At 38.4% G+C, this 20,817-nt stretch overlaps 1 protein-coding gene across 2 annotated transcripts in view; it reads left to right on the top strand.

Annotated features, from left to right (window-relative positions):
• gemin8 (gem (nuclear organelle) associated protein 8) overlaps nucleotides 1-5,030 on the top strand; it is a 47,072-nt gene extending 42,042 nt beyond the window's left edge. For both annotated transcript variants that reach the window (XM_052126617.1, XM_052126616.1), the window contains one exon: nucleotides 4,376-5,030. In XM_052126617.1, the coding sequence (XP_051982577.1) occupies nucleotides 4,376-4,632 (257 nt within the window). In that variant the 3' untranslated portion in view covers nucleotides 4,633-5,030. The remainder of the gene's footprint in view (nucleotides 1-4,375) is intronic.
• The last annotated feature ends 15,787 nt before the right edge of the window (nucleotides 5,031-20,817 follow it).

Below are 20,817 nucleotides of genomic sequence, written 5' to 3'. Positions count from 1 at the left end.
CCTACTGACTTCTTTCGGAAAAATCTCCAAAGCCTCATTTGCTTAATTTTTGCTGTCTTTCCTGCTAATTGCCGTTAACTCGCCACTAAGTAACGTTAGTTGATGTCAACGACTGTGCAAGCTCCTCTACCTGCTGCATATTCAACAGAGAGGAAGAAACGGAGTCGCCCATAGGCTACCGACAGCAAAGGAAATTATTCTATAGGCTAGATTATGCCTATGTCTATTTTTACAGGCTGTATGCAGTATGTGCAAAGCCAAAGCACAATGAAATAAGGCAACTTATGATTTCAGGGGTTTACATAGGCTTTTGTCCGGTTTCATATTTGTCAGTCAACTATTCAAAATACATTCGGGGCTACACTCAAAACAACAGATGGACCGATTATTTCTCAAATTCTCAGGGGAGGCAGAGCTTATCCTAGGGGAGGCACTGCCTCCCCCTAGACACACCCCTGGTTGCAGACATGAACAATGCGGACATCCTCACCTGTAGATTCCATTGCTATTTGATAATTTACTGGTCCCATTTGTTGTATTACCCGGTAGGTTCCCTTCCATTTCGGTGCAAGTTTGGCAGTAAAGTTTTTCTTTGCACTTGACTGTGGGAACTGTCGGATCCACACTCTGTCTTTTTCTTTGAATAAAGCGTCCCGTCGATTCTTATTATAGTTTCTCAATTGTCTCAGGTGTGCTTTCTTACAGTTCTCTCTTGCCTTTGCTTGTAGTTGACTTAAGTGATACACTACTTCATAGTTGGGTGCATCTGGTGAGAGATCATGACATTTACCTTTTAGAAGCTTGTTCATCGGCCCTTGTAACTTCCTTCCTAACTGAAGTTCCGCAGGAGACATTCCAGTAGTTTCTTGCACCGCCGAGTTGATGGCAAACCTAAATTCAGATAGGTATTGGTCTCATCGTTTATGATTTTCATCTACATATGCAGCAATCATACTTTTAAGCATTCGATTGATTCTCTCTGTCATGTTCGTCTGCGGGTGGTAAGCTGTAGTCAGCTTTGGTGTTACGTCCCAGCTTTCACATAATTCTTTGAATACTGCGGACATGAACTGGGTGCCTCTGTCAGATATAAGAAAATCTGGGACTCCCCATCTGGTAAGAATCTCTTTTCTGAATAGTGTACCAACTGTCTTGGCTGTAGCTATATGCATGGGGAAAAGTTCCACCTAGCGGGTGAAGTAATCAACAAACACTAAAAGGTACTCATTTTGGTTAGTGCTACGGGGTAAGGGTCCCATGCTGTCTACCCCTATCATCTGATTAGGTTGGTTGCTGACAATTTTCTGCATCTTCTCAGCAGGTTTCTGTTGGTCAGCTTTTAAGGTTTGGCATTTTACACATCTTTTTACAAACTGTTTGATGTCGGACCACATCCCAGGCCAAAATGCCACATCCTGAATTCTTTTGTATGTTTTATAGATCCCAACATGACCACTCATAAGGCTACAATGATAGTGTTCCAATATACAAGGTACAAGATCTTTAGGAACAAAGATACGGTAATGGAACCGATTCTCTGACAGCTGAGTTTTGAGGTACAGCTTATCTTCTATGACTTCATATTTGGCTTGCTGGTCGTCATTGTTCTCAGCCAAAATTTGAAAGATTTTTGTTATTTCTGGGTCATTGTGCTGTTTCTCCCAGATTAATTCTGCAGTAACTGGAAGTGGGTTGACATCCTTCTGATTGGAATACAAGTTACAACTTGTATGTGGGGTAATCCGTGAAAGAGCATCTGGAGCTGCGTTTAACTTTCCCTTTCGATACTCAACAATGAAATCGTACTTTTGCAACTGTAGGACCCATCGAATAAGACGGCTGGTGGTTTTGGGTGAATTCATTACCCACTGCAAAGCAGAATGATCGGTAACAACAGTGAACAGTAATGCTGCCACTTGTCTAACGCCCATACTACGGCTAATCATTCCTTCTCTGTTGCAGAGTAGTTTGTCTCGGCAGAATTAAGAGTTCTACTGGCATAAGCTATTATCTCCTCTGTGCCTTGTCTCCGCTTTTGGGTCAGCACTGCACCCAGTCCTGTCTCACTGGCATCAGTGTACACAATGAATGGATGCTCTAAATTAGGATGGCCAAGGATGGGTGGAGTCATCAAGCATGTTTTCAGTTGTTCAAAGGCTTGTTACATTTACATTTATGCATTTGGCAGACGCTTTTATCCAAAGCGACTTACAGTGCACTTATTACAGGGACAATCCCCCTGGAGCAACCTGGAGTTAAGTGCCTTGCTCAAGGGCCCAACAGTGGCATCTTGGTGGTGCTGGGGCTTGAACCCCCAACCTTCTGGTCAGTAACCCTGAGCCTCAACCACTGAGCCACCACTGCCCCTAGTAGGTGCCCCTAGTTGTTGGCACTGCAATGTCCACTGAAAAATTTGGCCCCTTTTTTTAAGGAGTTGAGTGGTTCAGCAAGTCTAGAAAAGTTGGGAACAAATCTGTGGTACCATCCAGCTAGTCCAAGGAAACGTTGGACTTCAGATTTTTTGGCACAGGATAGGTACGAATGGCTTCCACTTTACTAGGGTCAGCTGAAATGCCTTGGATGTTGACTAAATGACCTAGGAATGTCACTTCATGCGAGCAAAACTTACTTTTTCGGAGGTTGATTGTTAAACCAGCCTCTTGTAACTTCTGAAAAACAGCTTGGAGATCCAGGAAATGCTGAGTAACAGATGTAGAGTAAACGATAATATTGTCAATGTACACAAAGCAATTTCTTCCACGTAGCTCTCCCAAGACAGTCTCCATAAGACGTTGGAAAGTGGATGGGGCATTTTTAAGCCCAAACGGCATTACATTAAAGTGAAATAGTCCTGCAGGTGTAATAAAGGCAGTCTTGGCTTTACTGGAAGCATCCATAGTCACTTGCCAATATCCACTGTTAAGATCCAAAGTGGAAAAAATAGCTGACCCCAAAAGGGATTCCAAGATTTCAGTAAGATTTGGAAGAGGATAGGGGTCACTTTCTGTTATGGCGTTCAATTTGCGGAGACGATCGAAGACGTCCATCCTTTTTTGGCACAAGGACTACAGGGAGGCCCATCCTGACTGTGATGGCTCTACAATACCTGCATATAACATTTCTTTGAGTTGATGATTCACAATGGCTTGTTTGGCAGGAGACACCCGGTAAGGTCTTTGCTTTATGGGAATTTGGTGATTGGTGTAAATTTGATGTTGGAGAACAGCGGCCCATCCTAACTGCAAGGTACACACTTGAGCATTTGTTCTTAGGAGGTGACTTAATTGAAGCTTTTGACCAGATGGTAAGTGAGCCGCATCCACTGCTTGATTAAGGAGTGTCGTATTATCCTCACCTTCAACTTTTAAGGGAATGGGTGGCGTTAAGGGTGGAATAGAGCTTAACAGGGAAATACTGGTGTGGAGTTGTGAGATACAAAATACAAATGTAACAGCTAAGACTGTTACAACGTTGTTTTCCGAAACAATGCGGGTCAGGAGCTTCAGTTAATTTTCACATCAATCATCAGAATGGAAAAAAATAAAAATTCTCAGTGATTTGGACCGTGGCATGATTGTTGGTGCCAGATGGGCTGGTTTGAGTATTTCTGTAATTGCTGATCTCCTGGGATTTTCACACACAACAGTCTCAGATGGAAATGCCTTGTTGATGAGAGATGTCAACAGAGAATGGCCAGACTGGTTCGAACTGACAAAGTCTACGGTTACTCGGAAAACCGCTCTGTACAACTGTGATGAGAAGAATAGCATCTCTGAATGCTATTCTGAAATGCGGGTTGGCGCTGTTTTGGCGGCATGAGGGGGACCTAATAGGCAGGTGGTTTTAATGTTGTGGCTGATCGGTGTGCGTAAGCATTCTGTGACATGTGTGAAGCTGTTGCCATACACATATCTGCACACGTGAGGGTGCTATCGCATGAAAAACTGTTTTATCAACTGCCGTTAAACAGATGAAGAATCGGAATTACATTTAAATAAACTTGCAAATATTGGTACTTTTGCCAATTTATCCCCATCAATTTTCTTTTGTTTATATTTACACCTTCATACATCAGTTCGCTCCTTTTAATATTCTTTCACCACATCGCTTAAATTTGCATCTTTCATGAAAATCTAGTATGAAAATTAACATTCTGTCATCATTTGCTCATCCTCATGTTGTTCAAACCTTTATGACTTCTGTGGAACACGGAATGCTAGAGACTGACATCAATTGTATGGTAAATGGATGCATTGAAATTTAGAAAGTCATCAGAGTAATGACATAATTGTCATTTTTGGGCGAACTAAAATTATCCCTTAAGGTATATCATTATCTTCCATACAGCCTTCATTCTTTTTTCTCTCCTATGTAGAAAGGCAACAGCAGATGGAGGCAGAGCAGCAGGACTCTTATGTACTGGCTGACCAAGACTTGCACAGGTTTTCCTGGCGCAGCACCCTGCCACCTTCTGAACGTCCCGGAGAGAGAAGAACAGCAGAAATGAAAAAGCTGTATGGTAAAGAGGCAGCAAAGATTCAGGGGATGGAAACGGCCATGCAGCTCAGCTTTGATCGCAACTGTGACAGGAAACAGCCCAAGTACTGGCCTGTTATACCACTAAACCTATAGAATTATCAGACTCCAAGTCTATGCTGTGATGTTATGCCAGGTGCTTGATTCCCCATACTCATCTTTGTGTGTCTTTCAAAACTGATGAGAGACAGGATAGAGTTGTACAACTCCCCTGTTACATTCAATTGAAGACATATGTGTTTTCAGATATCTATGCTGGTATGGCCATACACAAAACTGTTCTGTCTCGCTAAAGTTTCTCATATCCATAAATGGAAATGCTGCATAGATTTCAGCACTGTTCTTTTTATGTCATCATTTCTCCCTAACTAGGTCATTGCCTCCCAGTTTTTGGTTAATGTGTTTTGTCTCTTTTTGGTTAATTCTTTGGGGCAGCTTTTACATGAATCCCTTTTGTTTTGTTTTTTATGTAAAGATTAACTAATTAATAAATATATTGCATTGAAATATGTGTGGGTGTACTTGATGCTTAATGTGTTTGTTACTGAAATTCATGGACAAACTGGATTGAGGCACAGAAAGGTTCTTGTCCTACATACTATGTTATGCTAGTCATTGTAGTCAAGAACTAGGCTGATGCTGTTTGTTAAAAAGCAGAATGTGATTTGGATGACCAAGATTGACTGCTCATATTAAATCAAAACATTGATATTAAATTCATAAACCAAGCCCCCACTTGTATATTTGTAAAAGTACAGACGTTGAAATCACTAGCATCAGGATATAACAATTTTAAATAGAGCTTTTCTGTTTGCCCAACTTGGAGGGGCCATGCTGGCATAAGGTTAAATGACCAAAACTGATTGGAGTTCCCAGCCACTTATATGTCACTTAATACAATATGCGGTATGACCTACTCTGCCATGAGGGTAACTTAAGTGTTTTTTCATTACCGCTCATATGCAATCACTGATCTGTACCATCGTTTTGGCGGATGAAGGAAAGAGGAGCCCTGAGTTGGTACCCCAAATAGTGACGTCACCGTAACGGTCGTTGCGAACTGCAGGGACACTTGTTTACTTGAGTGAAACTTTCACTGAACATAGCTAACTCTACATGGGTGAGTGGTAGTCAGGGGATCCTTAATACCGCATTTTCTCCATAGTTTATTGTTTTACTTCTCTATAACGATTCTTTCTATTCTGCACATTTTATGACGAGTTTTGTCTTGTAGCTTCAATTGGCGCTTTTCCTGTCTTTCATGAACAATTAGTCCAGTTTGGTGTGATATATGATTTAGATTTGGTCTGCTGTCTCCGTTCTTTTTCATGTAGCCATGTTACGTTTTATGATACAATGGTGGGATCCTGCGCTTGTTTTACACTCCTTTACAGTCTTCTCATTGTATAATTACTGGTACATGCTTGTATTTCTAACAGTGTAAGGGGTCAGTAACCCCATATATTAATTATCATTAAGTGTAAAAACTTATCTTGCTGAGCTTTAGTTGAGGTAGCCTACATAACAATAAATAGAATAATTACCGTATGTTTTATGTATTTTTGCAAGCATCAAGAGTCCTTATGCTTTAGAGTGTGTGTGCGCCTGTTTACCCCGTTCTTAAACTGCATTCAAAATAGTCAATTCATGGGAAAGAATTCTTCTTTCATTTGTCCCAGTTGTGTCCTTGGAATGCTTAGTTTAAGCACATTCTCTGTCAGCTGTCTGTGTCTACCAAGACTGCTGTAAAGTTAGTTTTACGTTTGACATCCGTTGGATATTCGGGTTTATACACATTCAATTTAAAGACCACTTGACAGATGTCAAACCAACTGCAAGTTACTCAGAATAGTACTCTGTTGCACAAGGCTTATTTTTGTCTGTGGTAGTTTTTAAATAAAATATTACATTTTAAATATTACATTTCAAAACTACCCAAACAAAATGACTTGCGCAACTGATGGAATACTATTCTGAGTAACTTACAGTTTATTTGACATCTTTAGGTCAAATGGTATTGGAGTTTAATGGATTTAAAGAGACCAAATATTCTATATAAAAACTTCCAAAGAAAATCTCCCCAAAATAAGCTTTGTGTAATAGAGGGAATATTATTATGTGTAATTTGCAGTTGGTTTGGCATCTTTAGGTCAAGCGCTCTTGAAGTTTAATGTGTATGAACCCGAATATCCAACAAATGTCAAACGTAAAACTAACTTTACAGCAGTCCAAATCTGGTATCTTTTTAGCCAGAACTGAACCAAAACAGTGCCATAACTCCACCAGCAGAGAGCCAAATGTGCAAAGTTACATTATGCAGCACAAACAGTTTGAAGCTCTGAATCCATGCAAAATCTCAGCAGTCACCAGTATTTGGGTCTTTCTTGTAACAACTGTCACAGCAGGCATTCGTTTTCATAAATAATAAACGTCTTCAAAACTTCATCACAAGGCCCATTTACAACAATTGATCTGAAAAGTAACCAAACATGCACAGATTCAGTATTTAGCAGATAAATGCTTAAGTTAATATATATGATTATTATTCACCACATAATGGCAAAAACATTAAAAACAACTCACCATACTCTTTGCCATGCTTATCTCGTTGTCAATAACTCCACCGCTCACTTTCGTTCTGTGGCTGCGGTTCTGGTGCTGCTGTTCTGAAACTCCTGATGCTGTGGGTCTGCAGCTGGATACTACTGGTGGAAACACAGAAATTGAAAACAAACTGCTCACTAGTGCCACTGCAGCCATGTTGTGGGTTATGACAGTGTAGTTGTGTTTCTTTTTCTGCGGATGACCCGGGTTCTAATCTGCCTTTTATCCAACCTTTTCCCATACTGTTTCCACTATTAATATTTCATTTAACACAACTTACAATATAAAGGTTAATTTCCTCGCAATTATTGGGTCACAGTGAAAGTTGGGGAGTTGAGAGAAAGGTTTGATCCAGGTAAAATTAACCTTAATTTTACTAAATTAATATTGTAATAACCATGTTTTTTGGCAGAAGGCAAAGTTTGAATGCAATTAACTATTGTGTTACTACAGTAATATGGTGTTAATATAGTGAACATGTTTAATTTTGTGGTTACTTTTTGTGGAGTCGCTTGGTGCCATGAGGTGATTGGACGTGTGAGCGGCGATCTCTGCACACTTTGCTCGTTTTTAATACTTTTTGTGTCATAAACCGGTGAGATTCTATACACACTGTTCCATACCTGTTCTATGACGACAATATGTAAAAGAATTCAAAACCCGGAGACATTAAAAGACACTTATGTGCTCAAGCTGATACCCCAGACTGTGCCGCAGACCAGGGACTCATTTTGGACGGTGCTGCGGGAGAGATTCAGGATCAATTGTCGAGCCTATTGGCAATACTGGTGAAGGTCATTGCTGACTTGGAGGATCTTGCTGTAATTCATCGATCAATCACTGCCATGGAGACGGAATTCTCTGAGTTTGTTACTGTCATGTTCATTGTTGTCCTTTGTTCTTTTGTGTACTTTTATTTTCTGTAACGAATGTAGGAGTGAAGGCAGACGAGGAGGTGCGGATCCAAAAGCAGGTTCTTTATTATAAATCAAAGTGAGGGCAAACAAACAGGAACAAAGAAATATCCACGAGGGGAAAACAACATGAACATGAAAAACATCCACAGGCAGGAGAAACAACCATAACATTCACGTACAACAACATTCAACGACCGACAAGGGAATGAAGGAACAAACAGGGTTTAAATACACAAGGACAAGGGTAACAAGGCCAATCAACAAACAGAACTCTGAAACAGGATAACAAGATAATTAACTAAAACCAATGACAAACAAGAACTGAATCAAGGTAATCAAACAATGAACCAATAAAACCCAGATACAAAACATGGAGGGAAAACAGGATGTGACAAAACTAGGAACTGAACAGGAATTTTCAAAATAAAAGTACACAAAAGAACAAAGGACAACAATGAACATGACAGTTACAAGAGTGACGGATCAATTATCTGGAGTCATTCGAGAGAGAATTTGCTGCTAAATCCCTAGCGACCAAGACTAGGAACGTGTTTGGGGAAAGTTGGAAGACTTCGGAATTGTTGGAATTCCTAGACGAGCTCTTCACGTGTCTGCTCAATATAACAGGCCATAAGCTGAAATCAAGCAAGCTCACAGGGTTCCGCTCAGAGATCCGCTGAGGGAGACAGGCCTGATGAATTCTGGCCAAATTTCTGAGATCATCTGATAAAGATCTCATGTTACGCAAGGCTAGGGGAATCACAGCATTTTCTTGTTCAAAGACTTAGATTTTTTTTTCTTTGAAACATGATTAATTCAAGGAATGCAAGAAATTCTTACATCAACAGAAGGTCGCTTTTGCACTGATGTTCCCGGCCAAACTGAGGATAGATACTAAGGATGGACGCAAAATATTTACATGCCCACAGCAAGCGATGTCCTTCATAAAGTCAGTTGAATGAGTAAGTTATTATGTGATGCTGTCTATAAAGCCGAGTGGACCTGACTCACTGAACATTCACTTGACTATCTGAGGAACTGAGCGCCTTTGTTACTTTTTGTGCTGGTTCTGCCTAGCAGCTGGAGTTTGTTCTGTGGAATATTTCTTGCAATACATTGGAGTGATTAGGGCATTTTTTTGCATTCATGTAACAGCCGAGTGGACCTGACTCACTGAACATTCACTTGACTGTCCGAGGAAACTGGGCGTTTTATTTGTTTCTTTTTGTGCTGGTTCCGCTTAGCAGCTGGAGTTTGTTTTGTGGAAGAACACACCTTCGGAACATAATGTGGATGAATCTACACGTCTTTGTGTTTATCCTGCCTATTGTTTTATAGGTTATTTTCTGTTGTGTAATTCTGTCTCACAAAATTTGTACAGAAGAACCGGACATGTGCAATCCGATGGCAGAGCTGTCGTGGGGGCTCTTGTAGGCGTACATGGACTGTTTGGATTTAGAGGGATGGACGCTGGTTAGCGCTGTCGTGCACAGGGGGAATGCTCACGTTTTTTTATTTTTTCTGTTTGTTTGGTTTGGGGGGAAGTTTGGGGTTTGATTGTTGCACTAATGTTGGAATGTGATCTTTATAATCTTGTTTTTGACACAATCTATTTTTTCCTAATACGTCAAAATGTCAGATGTTAAAATTAGTGAATTGTCTTTCTCTGTGTGGACTATGAATGGGTTGGGGCACCCCATAAAAAGAAGGAATGTTATATATTTTCTTAACATAAGAAATATGATATTGTGTTTCTTCAAGAAATGCATCTTTCCCCTCAGGAAGCAAAGAAATTTGGGAAGGTATGGCATGTTTTCTTTAGTGCTGGCTCAATTAAGATCAGTGGAGTCATTACATTGATAAGTAAACACCTACAATTCAAATTTCTCTAATAGATTAATAATAAATTAGGAAGAGTCATTATTGTTTTAGAAGAAATTCAGGGGCAAATGTTGATTTTGACCAGTATTTATGCACCTAACGTTGATGATCAGGGCTTTTTTATTGAGCTTGAAGGGATGTTGCAAGCTGCTGGCACCCATCATGATATAATATTGGGTGGAGACTTTAATCTTTTGATGGACTCAGTCCTTGATCATAGTGAAGCAAAAGTGTGTAAGCCTGCTAGAGCAACACTGACGCTTCACAGGATGTGTAAAAATCTTTGTCTTACAGATTGTAACATGGTTGAAATGGGAAAGGAGGAGGCGGGAACAAACAAAGTAGGAACTTAAGCAAAAAGACACAAAAACATAAATGCACACATGGCAGCTGCATGTGGCTCTCTCTCTCTGGAACTACCTCATTCCGCTGCACTTATCCCTCTCCTTGATTGGGGGCTGGGTGTGTGTGTTTGTGTGTGGGGTCTGCCCTTCTGGCCCCGTCTGTTGGGAGGCTTTTCCCCGCCTCTCAAGGGGAAGGGGACGAAGGGAGGGGGAAAAAATAGAGGAGACACCTAGCCACCCGGATTTAGGCGAGTCACTATGCCACCACGAGGACCTAGAGAGCATTGGGAATTGGGCATACCAAATTGGGGCATACCAGTATTTGCACCTAGTGTAAAAAGTCACCCGAATTAGAAAAGCTCATGTGGTCTATATATGGGCCTTTTATGTATTTCTTGTTTGGAGTTCTGTTAAAGCTTTGTGGCCCTTATGAGGTCAGTCAGGGGGCCCAGAATTCATTGCTGTGGGCGGCTCTGATGATCAAGGCATGAGTCACACTGAATAATCAAGTAGACATCTTAATCATACTTAATTATACTTGTGTGTCCTTTTGAAGCTTGAAGAAGTGGTCACCATAAACTACCATTGTATGACTTCACTGAGCACGTTTTTTATTTAATTTTTTTATTTCTCACCTGTGGTAAGAAAAAGAAAGTAAGTCGTTTGGGGTTATAAAAACACTTTTGGGGTGAACTATCAATTTAACTATTTGTCACTTTTTCTTTGTTTTCACTGTTTTTATATTTCATTAAGGTGTTCACAAAGTACAGCAGGTGTTTGGAATAGAGCAGAACAGGAGAAATTACAAATAATAGAAACTGATTATTTGAATAAAACAACGGAGAGGAACACTAGAGAAACACAAGGAAATTGTCATATACATTTAAGTGATTTAGAGGGTGAAGGTTTCAGAGAGGATGAGATGATTTTTTAAATTCCCAAAATAAAGAGAATATAAAATCGATGGGAGGTAGTGTCAAAGTCAAAGAAATATAGCTCAGAATGCTGATGTAAAGAGGCAGGGCAATTTATCAGCACTGATGAGTTTCAGTCCTCTAACTCATTTGCTGTGAGTATAGCTTGAGATGTAAGTGACTATTGAGCTTGTAAAAAAGTTTTGTGCAGTCTACAAAGGGGAAGAAGAGTCACTGATAATTTTTCTTGATCGTGCTTTATTCATTGATTCAGACAGATTTTTAATGAGACAATTTTTAATGAGATTGTTTGTCTAACCCAGATTTAATCAGCTGAAGTTGAAATGAAAGTGATGAATTGTTGGATAACTTTGATTAGTCATCAGATGTCTAGTTTGTGCTTTTTGTTTTCCTCTCTCATTATGGGTAGTTTCAAAATCTCATCCATTCATTTAATTGGGGCGAGAGAGGCTACAAAAAGAGTACTTGGTGCTTGGTGGAACCTTTCATTGTACTGCCAGTGATATTTATATAAATAATTTTGAACCTCACATAGCTTAATGGTGTCGTTTGCTGCAGCTTATTGAATCAAATGAACTCTGGGATGTTTAGAGGATCTTGCATAAAAATACAAAGCAGTAGATACACTGGCGGCCAAAAGTTTGGAATAATGTACAGATTTTGCTGTTTTGGAAGGAAATTTGTAATTTAATTCACCAAAGTGGCATTCAACTGTTCACAAATTATAGTCAGGACATTACTGATGTAAAAAACAGCACCATCACTATTTGAAAGTCATTTTTTATCAAATCTAGACAGGCCCCATTTCCAGCAGCCATCACTCAAACCTGATCCTTGAGTAATCATGCTAAATTGCTAATTTGGTACTAGAAAATCACTTGCCATTATATCAAACACAGTTGAAAGCTATTTGGTTCGTCTTAAGGTCAATATAAGGTCAAAAATGGCAAAAAAAGAAACCGCTTTTTCGAGAAACTCATCAGTCAATCATTGTTTTGAGGAATGAAGGCTGTACAATGCTTAAAATTGCCAAAAAACTGAAGATTTCATGCAAAGGTGTACACTACTACAGTTTTCAAAGACAAAGAACAACTGGCTCTAATAAGGATAGAAAGAGATGTGGAAGGCCAGATGTAAAACTAAACAAGAGGATAAGTACATCAGAGTCTGTAGTTTGAGAAATAGATGCCTCACATGCAGGGTTGGGAGAGTAAATTTTGAATTGTATTCCACTATACATGCTGTAAAATGTAATTTGTAACATATTCTGTTACATTACTCAAAGTCAGTAACATATTCTAAATACTTTGGATTACTTCTTTAGCACTGGAAGATTGTTTCACTTGTTTTGAATATAAAAACTATGTACAGTACGGTAAGACCAAATACACATGTTAAAAATATATTCTCTGAAAATCCTAAATATCTTTTGCAGTGTTGTTTCTAAAACAAGATCAATCAAATTGATCTTGTTTTAAGGATTTTTAGATATTTTTACAGGAAAACATTACAAAAAGGATCACGAATATGATTTTTGCCCTAATATCAAAGGTCTTACTAGAAAAAAAGACATTATGATCTAACGTGAATTTTCTATATAAAAAGATATGATCGTTAACATGTGCATGTAAAATGGCTAGACATAACATTTTATCCAAGCATAAATCTGACCATTTATACAAGGTTTATTTATATTTCTTTTGCTCCAATCTTGCTTTAAACTCTGTCTGCTCATATGAATCATAAGATCACATCATAAGAAAGTGTTTTACCGGTGTTCAAAAGTACTTTGGATCATATCATTTATATGTATAAATGTTTTCCATCTGAAAGACTAAATATTAAATGAAACAAATGACAATAAAATGCAAAGTAATCTCTTCAGTAATCAAAATACTTTTTGAATGTAACTGTATTCTAATGACCAATTATTTAAATTGTAACCTTAGTGGAATACAGTTACTTATATTTTGTATTTGAAATATGTAATCCTGTTACATGTATTCTGTTACTCCCCAACCTTGCTCACATGCCTGACAGCTTCATAAATTCTACCCGCTCAACACCAGTTTCATGTACAACAGTAAAGAGAAGACTCAGGGGTGCAGGCCAAATCAAAAGTATTGCAAAGAAAAAGCCCCTTTTGAAACAGAAAAAAAAAAAAGGTTAGAGTGGACAAAGAAACAAAGACATTGGACAACAGATAATTGGAAAAGAGTGTTATGGATCTTAAGCCCATTGAGCTTTTGTGGGAACACCTAGATTGTAAGGTGCGTAAGCTGTGCCCGACAAATCTATGGCAAGTGCTACAGGAAGCGTGGGGTGAAATGTATCTGGACAAAGCTGACAGCTAGAATGCCAAGGATCTGCAAAGCTGTCATTGCTGCACGTGGAGGATTTTTTTTGATGAGAACACTGAAGTAGTTTAAGACGTTTTGAATTTCTTTTCAAATTGTAATAGTAATTTTTCATGTTATTAATGTCCTGATTATACATTATGTTGAATGCCACTTTGGTGAATAAATGTACCAATTTCTTTCCATAAGAGAAAAATCTGTACATTATTCCAAACTTTTGGCCGGCAGTGTACATGCTAGGGATAATTATATAGCTTTAGCAAGGTTGGATAAACTTTATTGTTTTAAATATCAGTCTCGTTGTAACGGATCGTGTCAAATATGTTCGTTTGGGTTTTCAGACTATTCTGTGGTGATCACTTGTATTTATATTGCCTAGTATGCAGTGGCATTTTAATATTGCTTTAGTTGAAGACTCTCATTTTAGGAAATGTTAAATTTGTAATTGTATAATAGATTCCTCCGATAGGAGGGAATCTATTGTATTTGACGGTTTTATTATTATTAGATTCCTCCGTAGGAGGGAATCTATTGTATTTGTCAGTATTATTAGATTCCTCCGTAAGGAGGGAATCTATTGTATTTGTCAGTTTTATTAGATTCCTCCGTAGGAGGGAATCTATTGTATTTGTCAGTATTATTATTAGATTCCTCCGTAAGGAGGGAATCTATTGTATTTGACGGTATTATTATTATTATTAGATTCCTCCGTAAGGAGGGACTCTATTGTATTTGACAGTTTTATTAGATTCGTCCATAAGGAGGGAATCTATTGTATTTGACGGTTTTATTATTATTAGATTCCTCCGTAGGAGGGAATCTATTGTAATTGATGGTTTTATTATTATTATTAGATTCCTCCGTAGGAGGGAATCTATTGTAATTGATGGTTTTATTATTATTATTATTAGATTCCTCCGTAAGGAGGGAATCTATTGTATTTGTCGGTTTTATTATTATTATTATTATTATTATTAGATTCCTCCGTAAGGAGGGAATCTATTGTATTTGACGGTTTTATTATTATTATTATTAGATTCCTCCGTAAGGAGGGAATCTATTGTATTTGACGGTTTTATTATTATTATTAGATTCCTCCGTAAGGAGGGAATCTATTGTATTTGTCGGTTTTATTAGATTCCTCCGTAGGAGGGAATCTATTGTAATTGATGGTTTTATTATTATTAGATTCCTCCGTAGGAGGGAATCTATTGTAATTAGATTCCTCCGTAAGGAGGGAATCTATTGTATTTGACGGTTTTATTAGATTCCTCCGTAGGAGGGAATCTATTGTAATTGATGGTTTTATTATTATTAGATTCCTCCGTAGGAGGGAATCTATTGTAATTGATGGTTTTATTATTATTATTAGATTCCTCCGTAAGGAGGGAATCTATTGTATTTGACGGTTTTATTATTAGATTCCTCCGTAGGAGGGAATCTATTGTAATTGATGGTTTTATTATTATTATTATTAGATTCCTCCGTAGGAGGGAATCTATTGTAATTGATGGTTTTATTATTATTATTATTATTATTAGATTCCTCCGTAGGAGGGAATCTATTGTAATTGATGGTTTTATTATTATTATTTAGATTCCTCCGTAAGGAGGGAATCTATTGTATTTGTCGGTTTTATTATTATTATTATTATTATTATTATTATTATTATTAGATTCCTCCGTAGGAGGGAATCTATTGTAATTGATGGTTTTATTATTATTATTATTATTATTATTATTATTAGATTCCTCCGTAAGGAGGGAATCTATTGTATTTGATGGTTTTATTATTATTAGATTCCTCCGTAGGAGGGAATCTATTGTAATTGATGGTTTTATTATTAGATTCCTCCGTAGGAGGGAATCTATTGTAATTGATGGTTTTATTATTATTATTAGATTCCTCCGTAAGGAGGGAATCTATTGTATTTGTCGGTTTTATTAGATTCCTCCGTAGGAGGGAATCTATTGTAATTGATGGTTTTATTATTATTATTATTATTATTATTAGATTCCTCCGTAGGAGGGAATCTATTGTAATTGATGGTTTTATTATTAGATTCCTCCGTAAGGAGGGAATCTATTGTATTTGTCGGTTTTATTATTATTATTATTATTATTAGATTCCTCCGTAAGGAGGAATCTATTGTATTTGTCGGTTTTATTATTATTATTATTATTATTATTATTATTATTAGATTCCTCCGTAGGAGGGAATCTATTGTAATTGATGGTTTTATTATTATTATTATTATTATTATTATTATTATTATTAGATTCCTCCGTAGGAGGGAATCTATTGTAATTGATGGTTTTATTATTATTATTATTATTATTATTGATTCCTCGTAGGAGGAATCTATTGTATTGTCGGTTTTATTATTATTATTAGATTCCTCCGTAGGAGGGAATCTATTGTAATTGATGGTTTTATTATTATTATTATTATTATTATTATTATTATTATTATTATTATTATTATTCTTCTTCTCCTTGAGCCCCAATAGCTCAAAAAGTCACTGGTCAAAATTTTCTAAATTGGCACATTGATACTCCATGCCAACGGGTACCCCCAAACCAAGAATGGCCCACATTCGCCCATAGGTGGCGTTACAGGCCACGCCCAAAAAACAAAATTCAAAGTGATACAATTTCCACGCCATTTGTCCAAATCTTCTGAAATTTGGTGTACATGCCTCATTCCTCATGGGGAACAAAAAGCCTCAAGAACCCATAACTTCCGCCATGATGGATTTTCCCGTGACGCTGAAAATTTGCTAAAACCTACAAAACTCTTTCTTCTCCTGAACCGTAGCTCCAATTGACTTGAAATTTGGTACACATGTGTAGAATGGACATCCTTGAAAACGCTACTTAGGAAAAATGAATACGATACAAAATGGCTGAAAGGGGCGTGTTTATGTAAATGTCCAAATTTTAACAATATATACGTGTCAATAAATCAAATGTAATTTTGACTGATGGTTTTTCAAACCTAACATGCTTAAAGATGACATCACTCTGAAGTACTGTGCAAAGAATGGCCATGCCAAAATTCCCATTTTCTGGTCAAAAATGTTCTAATTTGGTAAATTAATAGTACAGGCCAACAGGAATCCACAAACCAAGAATGACCGACATACGCCACTAGGGGCACTACAGGACAAGCCAAAATTCCCATTTTCTGGTCAAAAATGTTCTAATTCGGTACAAGAATAGTACAGGCCAACAGGAATCCACAAACCAAGAATGACCGACATTCGCCACTAGGGGCACTACAGGACAAGCCAAAATTCCCATTTTCTGGTCAAAAATTTTCTAATTTGGTACTTTGATACTACAGGCCAACAGGAACCCACATACCAAGTGTGGCCCACATTCGCCCTTAGGGGGCTTACAGGCTACTCCAAAATTTCGTTTTCTGGTCAAAAACGTTCTAATTTGGTACATTGATACTGCAGGTCAACAGGAACCCTCAAACCAAGAATGGCTAACATTCGCCCTTAGGGGGCACTACAGGCCATGCCGAAATTCCCATTTTCTGGTCAAAAATGTTCTAATTTGGTACATTAATAGTACAGGCCAAAAGGAATCCACAAACCAAGAATGACCGACATTCACCACTAGGTGGCGTTAGAGGCCAGCCTAAATTCCCATTTTCTGGTCAAAAAGTTATAATTTGGTACATTGATACTACAGGCCAACAGGAACCCACAAACCAAGTATGGCCCACATTCGCCATTAGGGGGCTTACAGGCCACTCCCAAAAATTCTCATGCTTTCTGGTCAAAAATTTTCTAATATGGTACATTGATACTACTGGCCAACAGGAACCCTCAAACCAAGAATGGCTAACATTCACCCCTAGGGGCGCTTACAGGTAATTCCTAAAAGTCCCATTTTCTGGTCAAATATTTTCTAATTATGTACATTGATACTACAGGCCAACAGGAACCCACAAACCAAGAATGACCCACATTTGCCCATAGGAGGCGCTACAGGCCACGCCCCAAAAAAATATTTTCAAAGTGATACCATTTCCACGCCATTTAACCAATTCTTTTGAATCTTGGTGTACATGCCTCATTTCTCATTGGGAACAAAACGCCTCAAGGATCCATAAGGTATGATGGATTTTCCTGTAGACTGAAAATGTTTCGCTTAGGATTCAGACAGAAATACATGTTTTTTGGATTCATCCATTGAGAGGGTTTAACCCCAACCCTCTACTGATCAATTTGAAATGATTTGCCATTTTGAGGAGGAATCCGCATTGCTGCTTGCAGCTATATTTATTATTATTATTATTATTCTTCTCCTTGAGCCCCAATAGCTCAAAAAGTCACTGGTCAAAATTTTCTAAATTGGCACATTGATACTCCATGCCAACGGGTACCCCCAAACCAAGAATGGTCAACATTCGCCCATAGGTGGCGCTTACAGGCCACGCCCAAAAAACAAATATTCAAAGTGATACCATTTCCACGCCATTTGTCCAAATCTCCTGAAACTTGGTGTACATGCCTCATTTCTCATGGGGAACAAAAAGCCTCAAGAACCCATAACTTCCGCCATGATGGATTTTTCCAGACGCTGAAAATTTGCTAAAACCTACAAAACTCTTCTTCTCCTGAACCGTGAGCTCCAATTGACTTGAAATTTGGTACACATGTGTAGAATTGACAGTCCTTGAAAACGCTACTTAGGAAAAATGAATACGATACAAAATGGCTGAAAGGGGCGTGTTTATGTAAATGTCCAAATTTTAACAATATATACGTGTCAATAAATCAAATGTAATTTTGACTGATGGTTTTTCAAACCTAACATGCTTCAAGATGACATCACTCTGAAGTACTATGCAAAGAATGGCTAACATTCAGCCTCTAGGGGGCTTACAGGCCATGCCGAAATTCCCATTTTCTGGTCTAAAATGTTCTAATTTGGTACAATGGTACTACAGGCCAACAGGAACCCACAAACCAAGAATGGACCGACATTCGCCACTAGGGGGCTTAAAGGCCACGCCAAAATTCCCGCTTTCTGGTCAAAAATGTTCTAATTTGGTACATTGATACTACAGGCCAACAGGAACCCACAAACCAAGAATGGCCAACATTCACCCCTAGGGGCGCTACAGGCCATGCCGAAATTCCCATTTTCTGGTCTAAAATGTTCTAATTTGGTACAATGGTACTACAGGCCAACAGGAACCCACAAACCAAGAATGGCCAACATTCACCATTAGGGGCTTACAGGTAATTCCCAAAAGTCCCATTTTCTGGTCAAACATTTTCTAATTTGGTACATTGATTCTACAGGCCAACAGGAACCCACAAACCAAGAATGGCCCACATTCACCCCTAGGGGGCTTACAGGCCACTCCAAAATTCCCATTTTCTGGTCAAATATTTTCTAATTTTGTACATTGATACTACAGGCCAACAGGAACCCACAAACCAAGAATGGCCCACATTTGCCCATAGGTGGTGCTACAGGCCACGCTCCAAAAAAATATTTTCAAAGTGATACCATTTCCACGCCATTTGTCCAATTCTTCTGAAACTTGGTGTACATGCCTCATTTCTCATTGGGAACAAAAAGCCTCAAGGATCCATAAGGTCTGGTATGGATTTTCCTGTACATTGAAAATGTTTCGCTTAGGATTCAGACAGAAGACATGTTTTTTGAATTCATTAATTGGGAGGGTTTATCCCCAACCATCTACTGATCAATTTTAAATGATTTGCCATTTTGAGGAGGAATCCAGCATTGCTGCTTGCAGCTATATTTATTATTATTATTATTATTATTATTATTATTATTATTATTCTTCTCCTTGAGCCCCAATAGCTCAAAAAGTCACTGGTCAAAATTTTCTAAATTGGCACATTGATACTCCATGCCAACGGGTACCCCCAAACCAAGAATGGTCAACATTCGCCCATAGGTGGCGCTTACAGGCCACGCCCAAAAAACAAAAATTCAAAGTGATATAATTTCCACCCCATTTGTCCAAATCTTCTGAAACTTTGTAAACATGCCTCATTTCTCATGGGGAACAAAAAGCCTCAAGGACCCATACTTCTGCCATTATGGATTTTCCTGTACAGTGAAAATTTTGGAAAACCTACAAAACTCTTCTTCTCCTGAACCTCAGCTCCAATTGACTTGGAATTTGGCACACGTGTGTAGTATGTATGTCTTTCCAAACGCTACTTAGCAAAAATGAATACAATACAAAATGGCTGAAATGGACGTGTTTATGTAAATGTACACACAAAAGATGATCAAAATTTTTAAAATCCCATTGATTTACAATGGCTGAGCAAAAGTGCTCCCTCTACTGGACAAATATGGTCCACATGTAAAATCCCATTCACTTACATTGGCTGAGCAAAGAGGCTCCCTCTACTGGAGTAACTCTGTCTACCACATGCAGCTCTTCTGTAGCAATCTCTAATGAAGCATTTCGGTCTCCTAGTGGGTGGAGCTCCAGACTTAGACTACAGAAGACATTTTGATGCCTGCACGGAGGTATGTCAAATCAATTGTGTGTCTTAATGCTTTCCAGTTTGAACATTCAAGCCATTTTACACTATTCAACTCAACAAAGGCAAAACAACTCAAATAAATGTTTTCGAAAGCAGTTTGTGTGACACAGCGAAGCGAAGCCGCCGCTGCCTAACGCTCGCGACGCCGATGAGAGTTCGCTTCCTTCTTATGCTTCAACGGACAATTTCATACACCAAAATACATGATATATTGGGGTGTCTGCTATATCTCAAGTGAACAAACAGTTGATAAAGAAATCGGGTATCAATATATTGAATTATGAATTATTGAAGGGGTCTAGTGATGCCGCTGTGATGTCCTGTTAGATTTTTCTCATCGAGACAGCTGCTAACGTATCAAAACTTCCGAAGTATGATGTTGTTTAATTGTCTCTGACAACACGCAATCCTCGAGGCGAGATCATTTTTGCTCGCGATCTTCACGGAAGGTTTGTTGGTTGTGTACAATGGTTGCCTGCTTGAACATTCAAGCCGATTTTACACTATTCAACTCAACAAAGGCAAAACAACTCAAATAAATGTTTTCGAGCAGTTTGTGTGACACAGCGAAGCGAAGCCGTCAGCGACTAACGCCAGACGCCGATGAGAGTTCGCCACAGCTTCATGCGCTTGAACGACAATTTCATACACCAAAATACATGATATATTGGGGTGTCTGTTATGTAT

This window comes from Xyrauchen texanus, chromosome 5, assembly GCF_025860055.1.
Source record: "Xyrauchen texanus isolate HMW12.3.18 chromosome 5, RBS_HiC_50CHRs, whole genome shotgun sequence".
Classification (NCBI taxonomy): domain Eukaryota; kingdom Metazoa; phylum Chordata; class Actinopteri; order Cypriniformes; family Catostomidae; genus Xyrauchen; species Xyrauchen texanus.
Note: the sequence above shows the minus strand (reverse complement) of the source record. Positions and strands in the feature narration are given on the sequence as shown.